We start from the raw sequence: 12,187 nt of genomic DNA on the forward strand, positions 1-12,187 counted from the left end.
TCATGTATTTGAAGATAACTGTAATGTCCAAAGGCTTTTCCACATTGATTACATCTATAGGGTTTCAGGTCAAAATGTGTGATATTATGCTTTTTAAGATGACTGGGTTGTGAAAAGGCTTTACCACATCGATTACATTCATAGGGTTTCTCTCCAGTGTGTGTTCTTTTATGTATTTGGAGATTACTTTGACATACAAAGGCTTTTCCACACTGATTACATTCATAGGGTTTCTCTCCAGTATGTATTCTTTCATGCAATTGAAGATAACTGTGATGTGCAAAGGCTTTACCACACTGACTACATCCATAGGGTTTCTCTCCGGTATGTGTTCTTTTATGTTTTTGAAGACTACTTTGACATACAAAGGATTTACCACATTGATTACATTCATAGGGTTTCTCTCCAGTATGTGTCCTTTTATGTATTCGGAGACTACTTGGACATACAAAGGCTTTACCACATTGATTACATTCAAAAGGTTTCTCTCCAGTATGTCTTCTTTCATGTATTTGGAGTCTACGTTGACACACAAAGGCTTTACCGCATTGATTACATTCATAGGGTTTCTCTCCAGTATGTGTTTTTTCATGCATTTGAAGATGACTGTGACGTGTAAAGCCTTTACCACATTGATGACATGCATAGGGTTTCTCTCCAGTATGTGTTCTTTCATGTGTTTGAAGATGATTGTACCGTGTAAAACCTTTACCACATTGATTACATTCATAGGGTTTCTCTCCAGTATGTATTCTTTTATGTGTTTGGAGTTGACTGTGACATGCAAAGGCTTTACCACATTGATCACATTCATAGGGTTTCTCTCCAGTATGTGTTCTTTCATGTATTTGGAGATGACTATTATACAGAAAGCCTTTACCACACTGATTACATTCATAAGGTTTCTCTCCAGTATGTGTTCTTTCATGCATTTGAAGATAACTATGATGTGGAAAGCCTTTACCACACTGATTACATTTATAAGGTTTCTCTCCACTATGTGTACTTTTATGTATTTTAAGATGACTGTGTTGTGAAAAGGCTTTACCACATTGATTACATTCATAGGGTTTCTCTCCAGTGTGTGTTCTTTTATGTTTGTTAAGATGACCATGTTGTGAAAAGGCTTTACCACATTGATTACATTCGTAAGGTTTCTCTCCAGTATGTGTCCTTTTATGTATTCGGAGACTACTTGGACATACAAAGGCTTTACCACAATGATTACATTCATAGGGTTTCTCTCCAGTATGTCTTCTTTCATGTATTTGAAGTCTACTTTGACAAACAAAGGCTTTACCACAATGATTACATTCATAGGGTTTCTCTCCAGTATATGTTTCTTTATGTATTTGGAGACTACTATGACATGCAAAGGCATCACCACATTGAATACCTTCACTGGGTTTCTGTCCAATATGAATTCTTTCCTTTCTCTGAAGATGAATATGATATGCAAAGGCTTTAACACATTGATCATATTCAGAAGGTTTCTCTCCAGTATGACTTCTTTCATGCCTGCAAGGATAATTGGCATCTATAAAACCTTTACCACAACACTGTTGAACCTTTAGATCTGTATGAAGTAATCTTACAATTTGTTGTAATAGTAAAGAGTAATAAGATCATAAGCTTTCATCACTTTATTTACACTCATGCTATTCCCTTTCATTAAGTATTGTTTTGCATATTTGAAGATGACTGTGATGTTAAGAGCCTTTATTACCTGGCTCACATTTATAGCAACTTTTTTCTCTATGGGAGTTTTCACATATTTGAAGAGAACTGGAAGGATTCAGCCTTTACACCACTTATTCCATTGACAACTTTTCCTATATTATCAGCCATACTACATTTTCAAAGAAAGCCAGGACATACATAAGTATTTGTGCATTCCTATTACTCATGGGGTTTTTATTCATTATGGGTTTGTTGATATATTAACAATGAAGCTGGAAAAATAATCACTTGTAAACTTGAATCATGTTCAACAAATCTACTCAACATGGGGACTACTACATATCCTCTAATTGTTCTGAGATGGAGAGAGCTATATTGCTTCTTTCCATATCACTATATTCATATAGCTTATATCCAGAGGGCACATGATATACTTATTAAAGGAAGAATAACAAATAAAAGTTTTCACATTGCATTAACAGTTTGACTTTTTATTCCTCATATACTTATGGTATAGGGATTAAAGTTTCTCCATAACACTCCTTGCTTAAATGTTGACTCTAACTATCCATCTCACTAAACTTAGCAAATACAGAACAACTATATTAGCAACACTTAGTTCTACTATGGATTATTTGCTTATTAGAAGGTTTTGGACATACACTTATGATCTATTCAATGTATATACCTGTTATAATATGAGTAGTATGAAAGTAAATGAATTGGTAATTCTACAGTATAGCTCTGATGAAGCTATGATTCAAATGATGATATCTGTTAAGGTATTGATTCCTTGTCTTCCTTCTTAAAACAATGACTTGCAAACACAATTCACTTACCTGCCATTGAGGTATACAGTTTTGTGAGAATTTAATGATCATCAAAGCAATTAAGCTATGATTATTTACACTGATGCTTTTCTTTGAAACCTACAGATACATTAAAATATCTTCAGAGGAATATCTGTGTTAGGATACACATGAAAATTACCTTCCATGTCTTCGAGAACTTTGACAATGTTCCTCAATATTATGATCTTCCCATTTGTATCCTAAAATATAGTACCAGAAAATGTATGATATATTATTTGAACTTGTGTAAAATTTAAGTTACTATCTTCAGCGATCCTTAGAACCATGCCTAATTTATTCATATCATTCTTCATCATTCTCAACCCAAATTATAGAATAGCATCAATAACCAAGAAATAGTTGAACCATTATTTTAGAACGTGAAGGAAACACAGTATTACCTATAGCTGTGAGGTTCGTATACGTCTCCAGCATCACATCTTTGTAGAGTTTCTTCTGGGAAGGATCCAGCAAAGCCCACTCTTCACGAGTGAAGCTGACATGCACATCATTATAGGTCACTGCATCCTAAAATACACCACACATGTATAAAACAAAAAGCATAATACTGACTACATTGTAAATGTATACTTCTTTGACAATATAATCAAATAATTCTAGTACTTCCCACGCTTATTTTAGGACATAGACATTATAATATAATCATGAAATCACTTTACAAGGAAACTGGATAGGAGGTTTACCTCTATCATTTCTGAATGCTTTGAATGGTATATCACCTTGCAAGAGAAATGCCTATTAACAGACACAGAGAGACATATCAACAGTGCTGAGTACACATCAGAAAAATTTTGTGAACAATTAATAACTACAAAAAAATATAAGCAAGGTGGATATATTGGCTCATGTCTTTACACTCAGCACTCAGAAGGCAGAGGTAGGTATTTCTGCCTCTGACTTTAATGCTAGCCTAGTATATGCAATCATTTCCAGGGCACCAAGAAGCAAATATTAAAAACCAGTCTCCCCTACAAAAATCAAACAAACAAAAACATAGGAAGAACCCATTTTTTTTTTTTTTACTGAAATTCCTACAAAGAGTTATACATTCACTTCAGTTCTGTATTCACCTTCCAGAAACCTCAAGTGCTCCAGTTTAAATTGTAACTTTAAAAAATATTGCTAAACCGAATGATGCATCTAAGCAGTTACAAATAGACAGATGAAAACAAAAGCAATATAAATGTTGATCATAAACACCACAGGGCAGGAGAGATAGCTCAAAAGTTAATAGCTCTTACTGGTCCTGCATATGCGTAAGCTCAATTCCAGTACTTACATGGGGAATCACACCTATCCATTATTCCACAGTCATGGGTTCTAAGACCATCTTTTGAATACTGTGAGGACCAGGGAGACATACGCGTGATGCATACCCATGTATAAAAGCAAAAGAATCATAATATTCATTTAAAAGATTAAAACAAACACAAGCAGGAACAATGTCACACACCTGTAATCCAATAACTCTGAAGGACCAGGCCATATTTATGTCATGAATACTGACACTCAAGGAAAGAGAATGATACCCTCTGCCAAATTTCAAAATTCAAGCTAGGGATGAAGATCAACAAAACAGTATATGCTTGACATGTACAAAAAATCTATACTCTAGGCCCATCACCAAATAATATACATTAAAAAAATAAATAAAAACAAAAAAAAACAGGAATGTTGGCTCACCCTTAATCCCAGCATTTGGGAGCAAGAGTCAGATAAATCTCTGAGTTCAAGGTCAGGCTGGTCTGTAGATCAACTTTCAAGACAGCCAGGGCTATTCACACAAACCTTGTTTTCAGAAACAAAAATTAAAAAAAAAAATTTAAATCAGGCTGGCAAAGTAGTTTAGCATTGAATTGCTTTATTGTATCTTATGTGATTTACTAATAATATCTATAATGGTGGTGAAATCATGACAGCTCAAGAAAGAAGCTGGCTGATTAATTTTAACGACAACACAGTAGAAAGGACAGGAAATGGGTTGAGGCTATATGTAAAATCCCAACACAATGATGAATTCCATCCATAAAGGTTACTCCTAATAAAGGTTCCACAGGCACCAAGGAAAAACACATGTGCAAATACATCATCCTATCTGGGAGCTTTTCATTCAATAAAGTAGACCCTGACCCAGGTCAATACAGTTATCCATAAAGAAAATGTTCCTTATTCTATGATCCTCATAGTCTGAAAAAGCCCCTATACTGTTCAAATTTCCAAAGTATCTTCTGATATTCAAGACAATCTCTTGACTGTGGCATCTTGTAAAATCAGAAAACAAGTTAAATCTTTCCAACATACAAAGGCACAGAATACCTATTCCCACTCCAAAGGAGAGGAATTGAAATATGGTGAAGGAAGATTGGAACAAGGCAACACTGAAATCCAGCAGTGTAACCATCAAATCCAGGAGCTCTGTGTCAGACACATGGGATTCACTTTCAAAGGGCTTAGATGTCGCTATCCCCATGACTTCACAAACAACAGTCTCTTTGGTTACTTCCATTCCATACATGCAGTTCTCCAAGGAAGATGTCTCATGGATTAAGTATCTGAAAATCTTATGGTCTCAAAATATAACCCATGCAATGAACTCTCATATCCACCTCACTGGAGCTCTGACTCCATCAAAACACAGATGCCTACAACAGTGCTACACTGAAACCACAGACTAAGAATTCATGACCTTAAATTTTGCATCTTTCTTGTTTCCAGAACCAATACAACATTGATGATTCCCCCACATTTGGTTTCTAAATTGTGATGGACACTGCCCATGCTTGGACCCGAGACTCAGCAGGCTTTGTACAAAGTTGCTTTCTGGGAATAGAAATCACTGTACTAAACATTCCATTAACTAATGGCGTAAAAGAATCGATTCTTACCCTTTGAGCATCTTGCTAGGCTTTCAATGTAGAACAAGGGTCTTCTCTTTCATAGTGATAATCTCCCTGAAAATTCCTGCATCTCTTCAGCACTTGACTACCATCTGAAACTACCTAGTACTGATTTTCTCTACAACCCACAGACTTTTCATTTATTTATGACCCACTTGTTCCTTCAATAGCTATACAAAGGAGTCAATATTCCATCTAAGAAATCATCCCATTACTTTTTAGTTCTGCCTTACTCAATTTGGGCATAATAAGAAATTTTAAGAGCCAAAATATCACACAAATCACCTCTAGCTTAATTTATCATGGAGTCTATTTCCCACTGAAATCATATGCTTGGGCATCCACTGTCTACCATTACTCTCAACATCCCCATCTTCCACATCCCTGAAAAACAGCTTTGTGTACAGGTTTCTATGACTTTTTCCATACAAAGTCCTGATATCGTCCACATTCTTCAAAAAGATATCATTCCCAAGTTCTGGCCAACAACAAAAATCACATTTAGTGTACCATTTCTGTTCTAACTTGCTTCTCTGGTATTGTGATTTAATTCTCTAACCAAAAGCATCTCAGGTAATGAACAGGTTTATCTGGCCCATTCTGTCAGATCACAATCCATCATTTTGGGAACTTAGGATAGAAATTCAAGCCAAGTTCCAGGGCAGCCTCCAAAGCCACAAGGAAACAGTCTCAGAAAAAAAAAGAAAGAAAAAAAAAAAAAAAAAAAAAAACTCTTTGCCAAACATTGGTGGCACACTCCTTTAATCACAGCACTAGGAAGGCCGAGGCAGGTGGATCTCGGTGAGTTCGAGTCCAGTCTGATCTACAAAGCTAGTACCAGGACAGGCTCCAAAGCAATACAGAGAAACCCTGTCTCAAAAAAAAAAAAAAAAAAGATGTTAAATAAGTGATCCCTGGGAACCTGATTAATCAGTATTAAGATGTTGGGTATGTGATCAAGTAAGCTGCCCAAAGTCCTTCCCCACTATCTGTTATCCAAGACCCAATACTCAGGGTTGACCTTAGGGCAGCAACAGAACTCCAGCTGCAGCTTCTCCTCCCCCTGTCCATGTCTCCTGTGGAGTTCACAGACCATCCTCACCTGCCTCTCCCTTCTCACCTCATATCTGTGTCCCAGTACCCAACTGGGGCAGACACCCACTGCTCAAATATTTGTCACATCTGCCAGAAGACCAGTTAGGCTGTCCACATATCTAATATATTATCTCTTACCCTACACCTGGTTTTCACAGTTAGTTGCCTATCACTGGAGTAGAACACCAGAGACAACTTCCCCTCCAACCTCTCCATGACTCCTGTGGATCCCTAAGACTGTCTCCCGCTGGCCTTGCCTTCCCCTAGTTTCCAAATCAGCAAGCATTCTCCATTGAACACAACAGCCAAGAAGGCCAGGAAAAAGGCAACATTCACCAAATACATGCTTTGAAACCTCATAGAACAGACACCAAGGAACCAAACTCCCATACAACCAAGATCCAGTCAGAAACCAACACCTAGACCTATAATCACACCAAACCCAGATGCCTAGCCTAGGACATAATCAGTAACAGCCAGGGCAATATGTCATCACTAGAGCCCAGCTAGCCTACCAAAGCAGACCATGAATATTCTAACATAGCTGAAATACATGAAAAAGACCATAAAACCAACTATATGTGGGTGAAAAATAAGCATTCACTTACAACTGAAAATCTAAATAATCCAAATAAAAAATGAGATATGGATCTAAGGAAAGAATTTTCAACAGAGGAATGTCAAATAGCTGAAAAACACTTAAATGTTAAACATCATTAGTCACCAGCAAAATCCAAATCAAAACTACTTCTAGATTCCATCTTACACCTCTAAGAATGGCTATATGAAAAACCCAAGAGACAACTTATGCTGGTAAGGATGTGGAACAAGGGAAAAATACCTCCAACTGCTGGTAGGAGTCACTATGAAAATCAGTATCATGGTTCCTCAATAAACCAGGAATCTATCTACCTCAAGACCTATCTATACCACTCTTGGGCATATACCCAAAGGATGATCCATCCTACCACATGACATGGACTCTTGCCCAACTATGTTAATTGAGGCTTTATTAATAATAGCAAGAAACTAGAAATAGCCAAGATGTCCCCAAACTGAAGAATTAATTTTTTAAAAAGTGGTACATTTACACAATATAATATTACTCAACTGTTAAAGCAATAACATCCTGAAAAAAATTGATTACCTCACTACTCAGTGCTAATGTCAACTACTATCAAAGCAGGAAAGTAGAACTCCTTCCTGCCCCTCCCTTTCTGTGCTGTGACTACACCTGTTTTACAGTTGGTCAGTGAACTCAATTCTTATACAGATCCCTCTTCATTTCTAAGTTACCAATAAAATCAGAGCAATTGGAGGACACTTATTCACTATTATATTCTTCATTCTCACCTATCAGTCAAGGCCCAGCCTGGAAAAAGTTGCATGATTGTCCTCCCAAGACCAGACAGCAGAATCAGGACTAAATTTTCAAAGCAATTCAGTTTGTAATTCAATTACCTAAGTGTAAGGCAAGCCTCAGCTACAGAGACTTTAATCTAAACCAATAGTTATCAAGTTTCTTAATGTTGTGATTCATTAATATAGTTCTTCACATTCTGGTGAGCCCCCAACAACTATAAAATTATTTACACTACCTCATAACTATAATTTTGCTGTTATGAATCATAATATAAATGTCTGTATTTTCTGATTGTACATATCTGTGTAGGAGACTTCCCTAATTGGAAACTGAATACTGAGTATTTCAAGCTACGCTCCCTAAACTGTACACCCACTAATTATGTCTGTCTTCATGCACACGGAAGGAATTCATACATGCAGGGAAATTACACAGAGTCACTCACGCTGCCCCATCAGGCCCTTTCTTTATGATGGAGACCCCTCCTGCAGCTCACTACCTTACACTTCAGTCTGTGCGCTAGCTATTGTCGGCTACTCTGTTTCCCCCTGCAGTGTACACAGTACACAGCTCCTTCCTCTTCTGTCTGAAGGAAGAAGCAATGCTACACACACAAATCCTTTTCCTGTTCTGCAATGGGCAGTCAACTGTGTGACTCAAACTGGTAATTTTAGAACTCTGCAGTGCTGAAGACATGACATCCAACATTTAGGGTGGTTAGTCAGGAGGATAACAAGGGCAATGCCTTGTGGGGCTACAGACAGGGTTCAAGTCCACCTCAATCAACATAGGAAACTGCTTTTAAAAAAGACTGGAGATACAGCTGTTCGGTAATTATTATACCTTTATGGCACACCATGAGTTAATGTTGCTTGTGAGCCTGTAATGGTCCCTTGAGCAGCATTTAGAAGCAGGGGTTTTTTGTTTGTTTTTTGTTTTGTTTTTTTAATAGAGGGATGGGCCTTTCTGCTGGGTGTAAATCTGAATTGTCTCCTTTGTTATGGGAATGTAGTTGGTTAATCCTGGAGAATATTTACATCTTATCATACTAACCCCTAACGGGCAAGATTAGCATACTACTTAACTTTTGGGTATTACCTAAATTCTACTAAGTTCTTATACTATCTATTCTATTATCACAGTTTAGCAGTGGAGTGCTATTCTACATAGGAAATACTGTTTACAAGCTCCATAGAATTAACTCCAGATGGATCCTAAACTTAAATGTTAAATGTTCCAAGTACAGAGCTTCTGGAAGATACTACAGGGACCATGGCTCTCTAACTTTGGCAAATCTGTGTTCCATAGAGACAACATAAGCACCAAGTGTTACAATATGGCATGAGAGGGGCCTTAGCAGGTGCAAGAAGTTGAAAGACCATGGCAGGTGAAAGACAGAAGACAGACACGCTATACAAACAGTGCTCATGTGGAGGAGTTTTACTGATAGAAAGGGAATAGACAGGTGGAGGGGGGGGGGAAGAGACCAGCCCCTGGGAACAAGGAAAGCCGAAGAGAAAGAAGAAACAGGAGCAGAGATGAGTGGGGGACAGGGGGCCAGACAAGAATGGCTGGAGCTTGTCTCTTAAAGGGGCCTTTCGCGCCTGCGTACAGAGCCATATGCAGTCCCGCAGCAAATGACTGCAGGCTGAGTATTTGCTGGAATGCTGACAAGTGGAGGCGGGCCAGCAAAATGCCTGAATCCTAATATTAAAAGTGCTGGCTGGCATTTCACAGTGATGACAACAACAAGGATATTTCAAAGCACAGTCTTGCTCCTGGTGCTGTACCGGCAGAGTGAAGTCACTCAGAAGCTGCCAGCCAGTCCCAGAAACAGCAAAGAACATGCAGAACCACGCTGGACCACGTAGGACAAGGCAGAAACTCTGCATCTGGACTCGGGCTCCCACCACACTGGCTCCCGTGGCTCAACTGGTCGCTCCTCCTAGTCTGGGGACAGCAGTCCCTCGCTCACCATGTCGTGGTTTCCCAGCTCGCCCCTGCCCTTCTCTCAGTTCCCAGCAACAACACTCGCAGCACAGCATACAAATCCACTGGCACCAGCCTCCCTTCAAAGCTAAGACCGAAGACGGTGGCCGGAAGGGCCCAGCAACCACTTCTGACTGGCAGGTCGCCTGGAGGGCCTGATTGGCTAATGAGGCCTGAATGACGAGAGCACCTCCCTTTGAGTTACACCGTACTTAATGACGCGGCACAATAGTCCCTGAATCTGACTTCTACCCCACACAAAGACCTTTTCTACATCAGCCGAGATATGAATTTCAGTATCACTTGCTCCAATAGCAGACCCTGCTAGCTTCCCGCACTCCATAGGCACCTCCCCTTCTTCCTCCTGGGCACAACTTGACTAGTTAGTTTGTACAGCCCACTTTACTATGTGGGGTAGAGTGATTCCAGTCACAAAGGTGGAAGGGTGCCCAGAATATTAACAACTGAAGAGAGATTTAAAGACCCAAAAGGAGAGGTTCGTTCTGTTAACTTCACACTGAGGTCAGGTGAATAGAAGGTACTTTTTTACCTGATTGTCATCAGACAACCAGGAAAGAAAAGCAGGAACCAGATCACAAACATGATAAGAGGGTCTTTCTCCCATCAGAAAGCTGGATGACAGCTCCGTTGCTTTAAGAGGGTTTGTTGTTGTTGTTTTAATATTGTTTTTTCTTTTTTGTAGTTGTATTGTGATTTGTTTTTTGTTTTGTTTCGTTTTCTGAGACAGGGTTTCTCTGTTTTACAGACTGGCTGTCATGGAACTGGCTTTGTAGACCAGGGTGACCTTGAACTCACAGAGGTCCACCTACCTCTGCCACGACCGACCGCCCGGCTTGCTTTACGAGTTTCATTCTTGAAGTTTAGAGCAAACTGTTGGCAAATAAATAATAATAATAAGTAGTCTTCAAAGAAAGTTGAATACTTAGGCTGAAGAGATGGCTTACTGGTTAAGAATATTAGCTGAGTTCCCAGATGTCCTGCGTTCAACTCCCAGCAATCTCGTGATAGCTCACAACCATCTGTAATGACATCTGGTGCTCTCTTCTGGCCTTCAGGGATACATGCAGTCAGAACACTGTAGGCATAATAAATAAATAGGGTGGGGGGAAGCTGGGCAGTGGTGGCAACACCTTTTTGCTTCTGTCAAAACCACCATCAATTGGTTTACAGAATGTCTTATCCACTGGCGTAGTATTCCACACTGTGGTGATATATTATTTATGATTTATTAAAATTTGCCTGAAGATTCAGAAAGCAAAGTCATCCTCAAGCAGTAGAGGTCAGGCAGTGGTGATACACACCTTTAATCTCAGGATTCAGAAGATAAAGGTAGGCTTTGGACTAAAGAATTTAGGCTGATAAGAGATTATCAAGGTAATTCTTTGCCTTCAGGACATGCCTGCCTTTGCCATACCTTATACATAATACAGAAGGGAGGGGCATTCTTTTGGGATTATATTATAAAAAGAATTGTTTCTAGAAATGTTTCTACAGTTGTTTCTAGAAATTGTTTCTACAATCACTTTTCAAGTGACCTTGTCTGCCACAATTAAAACATTTGACTTTTTTATTTTTTTTAAACCTCTTGAAATTGCCTCTCCTATCCATGTATCATAATAATGGTCATGAATTTCAATATTAATTATATCTAGAATCCAATCTTCCAAAGGTGCTGATCTTGCTTTTAAAGGCCTAATTATCCTTTTGCATTGGGCATTAGTAATTTGAAAAGCCAATTCAATTATTTTTCTACCATCTGTGTCTGATATCATTCTATATACTACTAACGACAGTCTTTTCTAAGAAGTCCATGAATGCTTCCTTTAAGCACCGTATGACTTTTGTAAATGATTCAATTATCTTTCCTGCTTCTCCACTGCTGTCCCAAACATTCAAAGCTGCTGCACAGCATAAACTCAAAAGGTGATCATCATATAAACATTAACAAATTTGTCTCTACTATGTAAAATTTTATTATATGGGGAGGCCTTTATTTTATATATATTTTTAAAAAGCTTCAAATCTGGAATGTAACTTTCCATGTAACCCTTTTTCTGGGAAAATGATACCTTTATTTTTTATTTATTAATTTTTTGCTTTTTGAGACAAGGACTCTCTAATGTAGCCCTGGCTATCCTAAAATTCACTATATAGACTGGGTGAGCCTCAGATTCAAGATCCACCTGTATCTGCCTCCAGAGACTAGAATTAAAAGTGAGCCACAACACCCAGATTTCATTGATTTATTAAACTTACAGGGAGTACAAATC

General features: G+C 38.4%; 1 protein-coding gene across 1 annotated transcript; it reads right to left on the reverse strand.

Annotated features, from left to right (window-relative positions):
* Nucleotides 1-302: 302 nt before the first annotated feature.
* LOC127215905 (zinc finger protein 844-like) lies at nucleotides 303-3,018 on the reverse strand (the record flags this gene model as incomplete). The annotated part of the gene is made up of 3 exons (XM_051176374.1): nucleotides 2,933-3,018; nucleotides 2,671-2,731; nucleotides 303-1,518 (listed from the first exon to the last, which is right to left on the reverse strand). Coding segments are annotated over exons 2-3 (1,223 nt in total), but the record flags the coding sequence as incomplete, so codon positions are not given.
* Between the last annotated feature and the right edge of the window lie 9,169 nt (nucleotides 3,019-12,187).

The sequence above is a fragment of the Phodopus roborovskii genome, unplaced genomic scaffold (assembly GCF_943737965.1).
Source record: "Phodopus roborovskii unplaced genomic scaffold, PHOROB, whole genome shotgun sequence".
NCBI classification, from domain to species: Eukaryota; Metazoa; Chordata; class Mammalia; order Rodentia; family Cricetidae; genus Phodopus; species Phodopus roborovskii.